This window comes from Zootermopsis nevadensis, unplaced genomic scaffold (genome assembly GCF_977971745.1).
Source record: "Zootermopsis nevadensis isolate Lab colony 2312 unplaced genomic scaffold, Znev_1.0 Znev_ptg000002l, whole genome shotgun sequence".
Taxonomy (NCBI): domain Eukaryota; kingdom Metazoa; phylum Arthropoda; class Insecta; order Blattodea; family Termopsidae; genus Zootermopsis; species Zootermopsis nevadensis.
The window spans coordinates 10165109-10177947 of NW_028259134.1; the positions used below are offsets into that span (position 1 = coordinate 10165109).

The following is a 12839-nucleotide window of genomic DNA, read 5'->3' on the forward strand; positions in this document are numbered from 1 at the left end:
TAACTAGCTAAAGTGGAAACATTTATTAATTAACAAAGCAATTAATTGTTCGCCAATAATACTATTCGGAGTAGTGACACGCGGAGATTCTACGTCACCAAACACTTTTCTGAAAGCTCCCAAGCCAATTAAAATGTAAATAATTATGGAAGAAGTCAAATAACTAATTTGAAAACATGACAGATCGAGTTTTTCTTCTACCCACATAATAATTCTCAGAGAAAATAGGGGTTATAGGCGAAATGTAAAGTTCCCTGTCCCTCTAGGCAACATGGCATATTGAAATGTTTGTTGGGGACACGTGGCTGTGCATGTTGTCCAGAAGGCATTACTACGTCTACTGTCTGCACAACAACGCGCATGTTCGCTTAAGGTCATTATAGCCATCCTGCAGCAAAGTGTTTTTATAGATTACTTTTCTTGGTTTATCTCAATTCTTAGAAAACAAAACTCAGTACTTGTTCCCATTTCACGTGGCTCAGCGTGTTGAAGACCGCACGTCAGCTCTTCTGTTGAGTATACGTTCCCCATTAAATCAGATAAAATGCGCAGTTAAACTGTGCTAAATAAATGCAGATATTAATTGAACTGAGCAATGAGTCTCTGTTGTGCACAAACGTAATAAATAAACTGTGCATTCTTCAGTCACAGCTTAATAAGCGACTTGATTGATGATCTGGCCTTCGTACCTAATTGATGACGAGAAAAACAAACGGGCTTACTTATTTGACGTTTGGCTTAGGTGTGCTTACATCAAGAAATAGAAGGTGGTAACTCCTCCCCCGCTACAGTCCTATTAAGCGTTTTATTGTGGATTTTACGGCAGTTTTATTAATTTCTGATACTCAGCCCTTTTTCTGTGTAAGCTGCGAAAATTTCGCACTCTTCATCAGAGCCTTGTTCTGTACGTTATAATTGATCGTTTATAGGGCCCTTAAATGATACTAAGTTTTCGTTGGATTAAGTTAAATTTTAGAATTGAGAATCTATATATAGAGCGGTTGGATGCACCAAAGAACGTAAAACTGTATAAAATTTGTATTGAAATTAATTAAACAAAGTTTTGATCAAGTAATATTTTTTGGACATACTATGTAGACATTATGTAAACCAATGCCAATCGAGTTTGGTTGATATTGTTTTAGTGTAGTTCTAAAGGTTTTAGTTAACAGTCTAGACGTTTTTGAAGATGACTATTTCTTGATATTCAGGTACAAAAAATGGATCCCTCTAGATAACGCTATCCCTTATCGCTACGACCAGTGAAAATAAAATAAATGTGTAACATTTTGATTTGGACGTTTCCCATCGTCGAAATATAAAATCGATCAATCGCACCGTTCCAGCACCTGGACTCTGCTTTCGTCTCATCAGGTAAAAAAATCTATCAGATCGGCCCCCACCTCTTACTTGGAAGACCGAGGTCTCAGGATAATGCAGTGCATTACGTATAAAAACAGTGCACGCAGGGGTGGACGAATGTTTCGTGAAAGAATATAGCGTAGCCATTTACAACCACCACAATCCCAGCGGACTTCTCATGACGCGAGGACAGTATATCACCGCAAATCAAGTTTCTTGCCTTTCAACTGCAAACACACACATGCATAAACGACACATATGTGTAAAGTAGTGTTGAAAAAATTAGTACAGTAAATAAAGTCCCATCATAAAACAAAAGAAAAGACATAACATAAGTAATGCTACTTCTGTCAGCGGAAGTCTGAAATTGCTTGCTAACAACTTAGAAACCTCTCACTGTCCCTGCAACATACTGAAAGAGCTTTATTAGCTGTTGTACTTTATTGTTTGGAACGTCCGACCTCGCCTGGGGTTACTGTCGGCACGGTTCGCTCACAAAGCCCCCACCCCCCACCCCCCGTCGTTCTGCAGATTGGCTGTGAATGAACTGTTGCAACTCCGAGGGCTAATGGTCACGTAGCTCAGAATCTACCTGCTCTTCGGTATTAGTGGACTCAAAACACTGATTGATTTCAATTCTGTCCCAGGTCATCGGAAATAGGGGAAGTAATTTCACGTTGTAAGATGATCTTAAGCAGGTGGCCAATATACACTTTTTAAGTTTTGGGAAAATTCCTAAGATCATCGTCGAAATGTTAACAAACGTCCGTAGTTGGAAATAAAGAGACAGTTTTATCCGGTCAGAACCCTCGTACACATTTTCTACACTGTACGTCTTTTCCAAGCGGTCTACTCGATATTCAGATTCTCATAGCAGCTAGTATAAAGATGACTCTCTTCTGGATGTGTTGCGCCGTAAACTATGGTAGAAGTTTATCGACATTTCAGAGATTCTTCCTGAATCATTACTTCACTTTAATATACTTTTAGAATTAAACCTATCCTCAGACGTTTGTTTCATAGTAAACCTCGACTATTCTAAGACAATCGCACTGAAGTACCAAGTTACTGCAGTTTTAGTTAAAAGTTAGTGGCGTAGCCACAGAACGCTTTTGTTACAAACGCGTAATTATCTCTTGGTTTGCGTTTCGTAGAAAGGCTGTGTCCACTGACAGCATAACGTTTAAACGCCGAGTAAATCCACAGCGGAAGTTTGTGCTGGGTAAATTGCCTCAAATTCCCCGCGCTGTGTGCTTAATATGTGTTGTAATGAAACTGGATGCACATTCATCTCCCACGAAATCATGAATACAGTTGTTTAAAAGAATGAGGACAAAATGTCAGAATTAAGGTAGCAAGAAAGGAAACATTTACTCATTTACGGCAACATTTGGTGACGTGTTCTTTGAGATTTTGTATCCACCTATTAAATTTTGTGTTCATCAAGGCGATAACTCATCGCCCTGAAGATGGAGGCAGCAAGAATCTCTGAAACGTTGGTAAACTTGTACCAGACTACACGGCGTTAACAACCCAGAAGACAGCCATCTTCAGACTCACCGCCGTGAAAACTTAAAATCCTATGAGATATACCTGTATCGAAAAAGTCTGTCCTGTAATTCTAAAACTTGTAGACAGTCTTTTTTTCCTCTTACAATCTTAAAGTTTGCACTTTCGAAAATGTCAATACAATTTCAAGTTATTCAATCAGATTGCACGTATTTTTAAACGACACTTTAGATTTATATTTATAAACTAACATATTTTGCCTTCGATGTGATGATTGATGATAACTGATAATCAATGAAGCTACATGAGTAAAGTGATAAGGCAATAAAGGCTCATAAACATAAATACACATTCTGAATGTGATACAATTTACATGTTACCAATTATTAGCTATAGTGCTAACCTTTGGCGTTATATGCACGGAAATGAAACAGAAAATTAAAAGTTATTAATTTATAGATCCTACTAAATTCATCTAGCAACCAATGCTTTTGTAAGTGCGATAAGCAACGTTTCTTCCCTGGACTTCTCTTTGTTAAAATCACTATGATACACCCGTGACAGATACACGAAGTGGTGCAAGTATTTGTAAAGTAAACAAGACACAAAACTTTTAGAAATTTCTGTGGAAACCACAGAAGAACTGCAACTTAACCTAACCCAATGACACGTTGCTTCGTTACCACGAAACCTACGTATCGGATCCGTTTTGGATTAATTGGCTTTGACGTCGAACAGGCTGCGTGTGGATCGCCTATAGTGCTTGGAATATTAAGTGGCCCGGACTGGTACTGAATTGTTAAATTTTGAGTCCACACAGCTGAAAGCAAGAGTAGAACGGATATACAAATATTTTATAAATGTTGTATTTATTATTTTCCTTGCCTCATTGACAGACTTGATGTTTTATTTTTCCAGATACAAATGTTTTACCAAGTTAATTAAAATTTATTTTGTCTTCGTGGATACTAAATAGACCAATGTATCTCATTAATAAGCATCTTGCAGAGAATGCTATTTTGAAACAGACTAAACACTTAGATTATCCACTCACCTTTCATTATATGTCAACTAATATTTAAATCCCGAATAAAACATTACAGTCTATAGATCCTATGTGCATGGAATCGTATTTCCTTGAATATATTCTCAATAAACATTTCTTAAATTATCGAATTTGATTGGCATTTAAATACATAACTACTAAGGCTATTCAAAAAGTGATGATAATGTATAAATTACGAATACTCTTATAAATTGAGTTTCTCATTACATGGTGGTGTTAATTTTGTACAATAGCCTACAGTCATCCATACTTATTCGGCCTTTTAAGAAATTCATTGATATGAAAGCTAAAAGTTATCAGTAGACTAAAATTGAAATCTGTCCATAGCAAGGTCAATCAATTTACCCACATCCAATTTAAAAACATTTCTTGCTAAAATATTCGTCTCTAAATAGCAAGATTTCCGTAAACATTTTTAATTAGTTTTATGTAAGTTTGTCGTTCCTTCTTACTTAGTTGTATTCTTCTCATCTCTATGTCTCTTCATGAAACATCTGACAATATCGGCTGAACCTGGTGACATTGTTGTGGTGGTATAGTAACTGGTTTGTATTCGGACAGTACACAGTTCGAATCTCAGACTAGGCACCAACTACCTTGATTAAATATCTCGTGGTTTCGTAAAGTGACTCCATTAGAATATGCCACGAACACTTCCTCTCAAATCCAATTCATTACATTGTCTATAATCATTGTGTCATTTCATTGGAAACTAGAGGTCTATAGCCAATCTTGAAACAAATAGCAGACATATATATCCACGCTTGTTTGCACTGTCATCGTCCAAGTAGTCCTGCCGTCAAATGTCTAAAGTATTTTTCTTTCGGAATTAATTTTGAACCTCAAAAGGCCAGAATGTGTAATCTATTACAGATGAAGGAAAATAATAGTAAAAAAAATCCTCAAAGTTCTCCTAACCCCTTCCATTTCGAACCGTCTCTCGGCAGAAAACATGACGCAATGTCAAACCACTATAGCTTCGAGATATCTTAGAACCGAAAGGAATGTATGTATGTAACCTTTCTTTGTTTCTTTTCCTGTCCCTGTCATGGTACACGCAAAGGGAAAATGGTTTCCGCGAAGTGTTGTGCCTGCGAGGACCCACTATGGCGACACGAACTTAGCGGCCCCACATCAGCTAGCAATTAAACTAATATAAATTGATGACATTGAGAAACGACCATCCACAATTCTATGAAATTAATGAGCACTTATTATCTGTGCTGGCAAATTAACGGGCGTGTGTCTAACTGATCCGACTTAATGGAATATTCCAAGTAATAAATTAGTAAGTACCTTAACAGTTACCAAGTAGGTCTGTACAAACCAACATGTCTTAATTTCCTATTAAAACTTAGGAACTTCTTATTGAATGCTGGTAATGAATAATAATTACTGTCATTATTCCTTCAGTCTAAAGATACAAAATAATTAAACGATAAGAAAGATCAATTTCGAAAGTCAAATAACAAGCATAATTATATAAATAGACCTATCAACTAGGTCTAAATTTGACATCGCTCTATAATGATATTTAATTAATCTTTATTGAAATAAGTAAGTTAATTTAAACAAAAATCAGAAACACAAAATGTTATGTCGCAAGTTAAATTTTTCCAGGGTAATAAACAGCAAGACAAAATTATGTGGTTAATCAGTGCTTAATTACAATTATAAAGTGAGGATACTCGGCGACTGTGCCGATAGGACAAAGAACGCGGCAACAGACTCAGTGACCGCATACAGCGGGAAGATCTTTTCTTACCACCAGCACAGCCGCCAAACATCGTCACTGGTAGGAAATAAGACAACGACGCACTTCACTGTACAGAGCACGAACCAGTCTAATCATTTGTTTAATTAAGTTTATTTTAGATTTTAATCTTGTAAAATATTCTTTCTTTCCTTAGTTAATTTAACGACTCTTTCTGTATTTTATACATAAGAGTTAACTCCATGGAGTAGAGTCCTTCTTCAGAAAAGTACCAGAAGGGCAGGGAAATTCTACAAGTACCTTAAAATTTTGTACTCTTCACCAAATGTTACTATGTTGATGAAATCAATGAGAATGAGATGGGAGAACATGTTGCCTGGACAAAGAAAACATGCACCCGTTTACATCATCCTAGTTAGAAAGCATGAAAGGAAACGACCATTTGGGAGGCCTAGGCATAGATTGGAGTATAAAATTAAAAAAATTAAAATTAATAAATTGTAAGGGTTTTGTTGGATTCAAATGGCTTATTATAGTGTGTAGTGGCCTACTTCAGTAAACACGAAATGAGCATTTGTTGTTATTCTGGATTGTAACGTTTTATGAATTTGTAGATATATAACATTCTTTCACTCATGCTGTTTCCAAATTCAGCTTCAGCCCTGAAGTTTGAGACAGCATTTTCCTCCGAAACTTTAGTATTTACATACTTGTCCACATGGCTTTATAACTCACATAAACATCGACATCTTCACCACCGTGAAAACCTCAAATCTTACTGACTTGCTGACTTTTTTAAAAGACCGAATATTTTTTGGCCCAACTGAACTACTGTAATTTTCTATTTTCATTCTACATATTCTTCTCGGCGTCTCGTTTTCAAATATATTCTAATTGTTTTCTTTCTCTCGTAGGTTAAATTACAGTTCTGTACACTTTTTAACTTTTAGGGTTTCCGATTGGAGACGGTTTCATAGTACTGACGGCAAGTTTTAAAATTAAAAGGATGTGGAAGGAAGCGGCCGTGGCTTATTGTAGGATACCTACAATAATTTCGAGGAACTAAGAAAAGCATAAAATAAAAAGGCAGGCAAAATTCGACAGAAATTCAATCCTACGCCTCCAGAATACAGATTTTGATTGTTGGAGCTAGAACAAGCTTCCTGCAGCCTGAACTGCGAAAGAAATATCCGTTGAGGGAACAGGTCCTGGACAGGATTCATCATGGTGACTCCAGAACAGGAAGTCGCAAACTGTTACCATTAACAGAAATGTTCAGGCTTGAACTAGGAAGAATTTTTATCTCTTCACTGATTTTTTGGAAAACCCCAATTCGCCTTAGACTACTTTTACACAGAACTTTTCTAATTCTCAGAATATGAAGCGGTGAATACTGAACACGCGGTGTTCGTGGCGAAACATAAAAACAAATTATGTGCTATTATTTAATTAAAACTTTCTTCAGAACTTTCCGCTCCGAAAACCGTACGAGAAAACATTCAGCCATGATGTTATGCAGTCACATCCTGCGTTAGCCTCCTGTGACAATGCAGTTTGTTTCGCAGTAACAAGGCAAGCTGCAGACGTCAGCTTAAAAAACTTCTTCGTATATAGAATGACGTAATGGCGGTATTCCTCAGTTAATGTACGGAATTGTAATAATAATAACGCACAGCAAAATATAAGGCAGCGGTAATCGAAACGTGGCTCACAAATAATTCAATCGGTCACGCGGGACTCATGTTTTCAATTCGAAACGTCCTAGGTTTGGCTCTTGTACCGGAGGTACGTTATATTGGTTTAAGTGTTTCGTGTTTATCGCTCTCTATCCACAAATGTTGGGTTAGTAGCTTAAAACAGGTCCAGCCAGATATTTCCCCAATTCATTAGTAAAAATAACTATTTAATATGACCTATGTATTTACAAAGACTTCGCCAAACACATTAAAACAGCCTCAGTACATCGTCAATTCTCATGTTACTCTTCAAAATCACACATTCTGTCTGAGGTTTTTACAATGTCATTGTTTATTAATAAAGTCCATGGAGCTGACACTCGCTCAGACGGCTAAGAAACTCGCCCCTGTACGCAAAGTTCACAGCCGTCCTCACAGAAACGCGACATAGAAAGTTCCACGGCGTGGCGTGTCCAGAGGTTACTGACGGAGGAGACTTCCAGATATACTGGATGTTAGGTGCCAATACATTGAAAAAGCAATAGCGGACAGCCGACAAGGGTTGGTTATGCAGCTCGGGAGCTACGCCAAGTGCCATCAAATCCTCACCGTAAGAACCCAATACGTTCCAGGCCGTCTGTAAATCTTATCGCAAAATTTAGTAAAAATTTATTTTATGATCGGCCGAACGAACTTCATTAAAACTGCACAATCAGGACAAGTCAGTCACTGAAGTGAGCCGATATTCGATTTATGACTGAGGTGGAGAACAGAGGTCCTTACGTTGGAGATAATACGGCCAGAGCGTGAAACTGGTCACTGACTCTGTATTGTGCCAAGGTTAGGAATGTATAGAGACTTGCCTCCGTTCCTCATTACGTCTTCTGGGTATAGTTCCAAGGCGCACAATTATATCTTCAAAATTCAGAGTAGTTCTGTATGTACGATCATATCTTCCACAACAGCTGTGCTTCAGTTATAAACCTAGGACCTACAGCAGGATAATTCTACTCTTAAAGGCAGGCAGCGATCCTGAGTTATGTATATTAGGCTTACAGTTCATGTCTCACAACACCTCCCTCAGAACAAATAACTGAAAGAGGGATCGATCAGATAATTGGATAATGAGAAAGCGGCTTGTTTTAAAATCCGTGTCATTCAGTGATTATCGCTATCGAGATAGCCACGTCAGGCAACGTGTGATGTCGGCTAAATCCTGAGGAAGCAGCCGGTTTCAGTATTGCAGATGAAACAACAGTCCGGTGCAAGAGCGATCCAACTGCCAGTTTTATAAATGTGTAAATTCCATCGTTTTTGTACATTAGATGTTTCTAGCCAGGCTCTCCGGTCTTCATTTGGTGACAGTTTTATATACTGTACAGCATTGTATAATAGAATTATTAAGAAACAAGAAGTGAAAAGGTTGTCGAAGGATGCTGTCTTATCTTATTCTCCCAACATTTTCCTAACTGAGAAAATCGTCGATAATCGAATTTGCAACTTGCCGAATACCCCTCAACGGCGATGTTGAAGTAGCCTCATAAATATGGTTATTATTAACTTGAAATCAACATTTTATTATAGACATTTTTACCAGTTCACTTGTCTATATTCGACTGCATTTATTCAATCGATTCCAGGCCCTATTGTATTAACCCCGTTTTACAATACCTCTTTTCTGCTGAAAAACTAAGTTGTTTAATGACGCGAGATGTAGAAATATAGTTACTATGTTTATATTATGACAATAAAATAACAATATCATCATACACACCAGAAGAACCTACATATCACATTAGGTTATTTTTATTCTAAAACTAAATAAAAAAAGTAACAAAACCATTTGTATACTTACTAGTGCCAAATTTGTAAAGTATATTTTTTATGTGGAAAAAACTCATACCTATTTGTGGAAAAGCGCACATCTCAGCCTACACGAGCCAAATAGTAGCCTTGTCTGTGCAAAACGCGTACTTATCTGTGGAAATGCGCAGAGCGATCTGTGCAACGGCTCAAACGGTTCTCCTCGGACCCGGTGTCAGCGAACACATGCGAGCTGGCGCAGAGCTGTTGCGGAGGTTAGGGAGTCCCGCCCATCTGTCACGAGTGATGGCAATGACTGAGTGGAACTGCGTACGAAACGCACCGATGGCAAATCAACTGCCACTCGGGTTAATTATTCATTACAACACGAACATCCTTATGGAGGCTCTTCTAAATTAAAGGCCGTCTCCTTGTTATTAACGTTACCTGTAGCCTTCAGTTTGAGGCTGGGGGCACAAATTCATGCTGCGCTGATCGCTTATCTAGGGTTTCAGAGTGAAGTTAACGATGTATCTGTCATAACGTTTTGTAGCCCTGAGGGGCAAGAGGTAGAATCCTCTTAATACCAACTTCATCTTCACATAGTGCACCCTGTGTTCACCAACGAGGGTCTTCAGTCCGAATCATGGCTGTACAGTCGTTGGTTCATTTCTATGGAAAACAGTCCACCTTGAGAAGGTCATTTTCCTTCAGCTAGTGAAGGACCCCCCCCCCCCCCCCCGCCTTGATATTTAAAGAACAAGAAAGTTTATCATCATGATCACGAAAGATCTTATAAAAGGGTCCTATCTTGCGTCGTATGAATCCAGTAAGATTAAATCAGAGGAAATTCTACTAACCAGAATTTCATCAGGTTACTTTAGTTGATAATTCTGGTGTTTAATTTAATTGCTGTTTTTACTGATAGTTATCAGTGATAGTCGTTTTAATTAGTTATAACAATCAAACCAATCCTAAATCTGTGGAGACTAATATTCTGTGTTATGAACATATTGACGCAATATACTGTCAATGTCCAAAAATTATTATTTTTTAAATACATGTATATATCCTTACGTCAAGAGTGCGAGGAATTTATATAATTTCCTTTACAACTCTCATCTATTTATAATTCACTTACCATAACAACAAAATTACCTTAAATGTTCTAGAAAAACAAACAGGAAAATGAAAGAGGCAGAGAAGTCAGATACCAGTAAGATCATCTTAGAAATTACGTCTACGCTACCTGTTCCAAATTCTGGAAACAAAACTTCCAGGTAGGCTATTACTGACCGAGAACTTGTAACAGAAACTTCTTATTGTGGAAGCAAATTAGGGCTATATTTACTTATAAATCGTTAATTTGATGGTGCCGTGCCAGTACTGCTGCACTGTGGGGTCGTTGCATGACACGCGAGTGGGGGGAGGCCATGTTTTGTTCTCCGGGCTCTCATGGGCGGTGACAACAATGATTATAGATGCATGTGATGCGCGTTACAGAAACCTTCAACGGGCGACACGAGTTGGGAGACCTAGGCGTAGATGGAAGGACAATATTAAAAGGATGTAACAAAGAATTTAAATGTCTTCTTATTTTTGGTTGTGACATCGAGATGCCAATGTTTCAGAGAAACAAACCCAAGACCTGCAGATCTGAAGATGAAAACAATATGTTTTTCCGAAACGTTGGTATATATCTACAAGTTGAAACGATGCAACAACCTAGAACAACAACAACAACGTCTAATATCCTCTTTACGAACCATAAAGTCCACGAGGAAGCTGCAGCAAGTGTTACGCATTCAACTCACCTGAATACGAGCTTCTGTCAATCCGATTTTCATGGCTAGCTCCTCCCTGAAACGAAAATAAAATGCATCTGACATGAAATAAGAAAACTAAAAAAAAATATTTTAGAAGATTGGATTATGTTACTACATGCACTAAATTCGAATGTTAGACATTTGTTTCTCTCCACGTGGACCTGGGTGCAATCATTCTTGAATTCAAGTAAAATTCGTGGTCGACGAAATGATACTGGAAGTGGTATTTTCCCCCAAGTTCTTCTTTTTACCCTACTAATCACCATTAAATCATTGTCCTATACTCATTCATCACCGTCGTATGAGGTGTGCATAACCCTGTCCAAACAGCACATTATCGTACCTTCGGTCCTAAGTTAGGGGCTTCATTTCTGACCCGGCATTTGGCTGGTCTCGGAGTAAAGGCACTTGCATGACTTCGTAGACCAGAAATGCGATAAGAATATCTGAAGATCTGACTATTCAATGCAAATTTCTCAGGGCGCTCTTTGAGAAGAACGGACACGTTCTATGCACTTGGGTTTATTATTGTCCTGAAAATCAACGAAGAATGTCTATATTACTAGAGGAGTAGCTACAATGTTCCTGTAAGCCAGGAGCTGCGTTTTAGTTGCTGTTAACAAGAGAGAGTAGAATTTAAAAACTGCGTTTCTGCTGCACGACTCCTTTCAGATTTGTTTGTGAAGTCATCTCAGTTTTAGAATAGTTTCGATTTCCGCGCTGAGATCAGCAAAGCAAAATAACATGCTTCTTTATTAATGAGGACGACCCTGAATATACGTGACTTACGCTTATTATATGGATTTAAACTTTTCCAAAAATACTTGTCTAAATGGCGATTAAATAGCAGGAGTTTGTGCAACGCTTTCGACAACACACATTTTCTTAGCATTATTGTTAGTCCCATATGACTTTTAAAATATTTCATATGATATAACATACACATGTCATATAGGTAACCCCTAAAACTTTAACTGAACTCTTTTTTCTCTCTGACGATTATTTGGCGTGGTACGTTCCAAAATTCCATTATGCGTTCACTGTAAGCTCTTTGTGCAAATAATGCAGCCTTTTTAAAATCATTGTTATTACATAAGGGCGAGTTCTTTAGCAAATAGTCGACGGACTGACGTGGCGTGCTGTGACTCATTGGGGCCGTGCAGAGCATCACCTCGAGCTATACAAGCCTCATCATCATTAAGCGATAGGCATCACTATCATAAGCCATCCTTTACAAATGTATTGTGCAAACAAAGGTGATGAAGCAGATCATCAACAGCAAGCAGGCCCACCTCATTTCATATTCAGAACTTTCATAAATACATACATTCAGCATGGAATGTTGACACAATGTTGATGCACACGGAATAATCGTGGTGTTGAAATTTGAACATGCTCACGGACCGTTATTGCTGCTCTTAATTTAAACAAATTAATCTTGTATTCAATTAATGTGTTGATCATTTAACAAGCAATAGTCTTGCGTAAATTTGTTAACAACTGTGTGGAGTAAAGTCCTTCTTGATACCTTAAGAGTCACTCAGCTGTCCAACTATTCCCGCCTTTTATGGAACTTCAAGAACCATTATATAAACGTGAAGATTAAAATATACAAAACTATAATTTTGCCTGCAATTTTGCATGGGTGTGAAACTTGTTCTCTGACACTAAGGGAGGAACATAGACCAATTGTATTCAACCTTTTTTGGTTCGCGTACCCCCAGATATAATTTCTCTTCAACTTTGAACCCCCAAAATTGTTGGTGTATAATGCAAGTTATACATAGTATTTAATCTACATCTAAAATAAATGAAATAAATTACATTACTGATTATTCAGTGTTTATCAAAAAACTTTTTTTTAAATTTCACGTATCCCCTAA

At 37.6% G+C, this 12839-nt stretch overlaps 1 protein-coding gene across 3 annotated transcripts in view; it reads right to left on the bottom strand.

Moving 5' to 3' along the window:
- al (aristaless related homeobox) overlaps positions 1-12839 on the bottom strand; it is a 149348-nt gene that overhangs the window by 14527 nt on the left and 121982 nt on the right. For all 3 annotated transcript variants that reach the window (XM_022072039.2, XM_022072040.2, XM_022072041.2), the window contains exon 3: positions 10945-10990. In XM_022072039.2, the coding sequence (XP_021927731.1) occupies positions 10945-10990 (46 nt within the window). The remainder of the gene's footprint in view (positions 1-10944; positions 10991-12839) is intronic.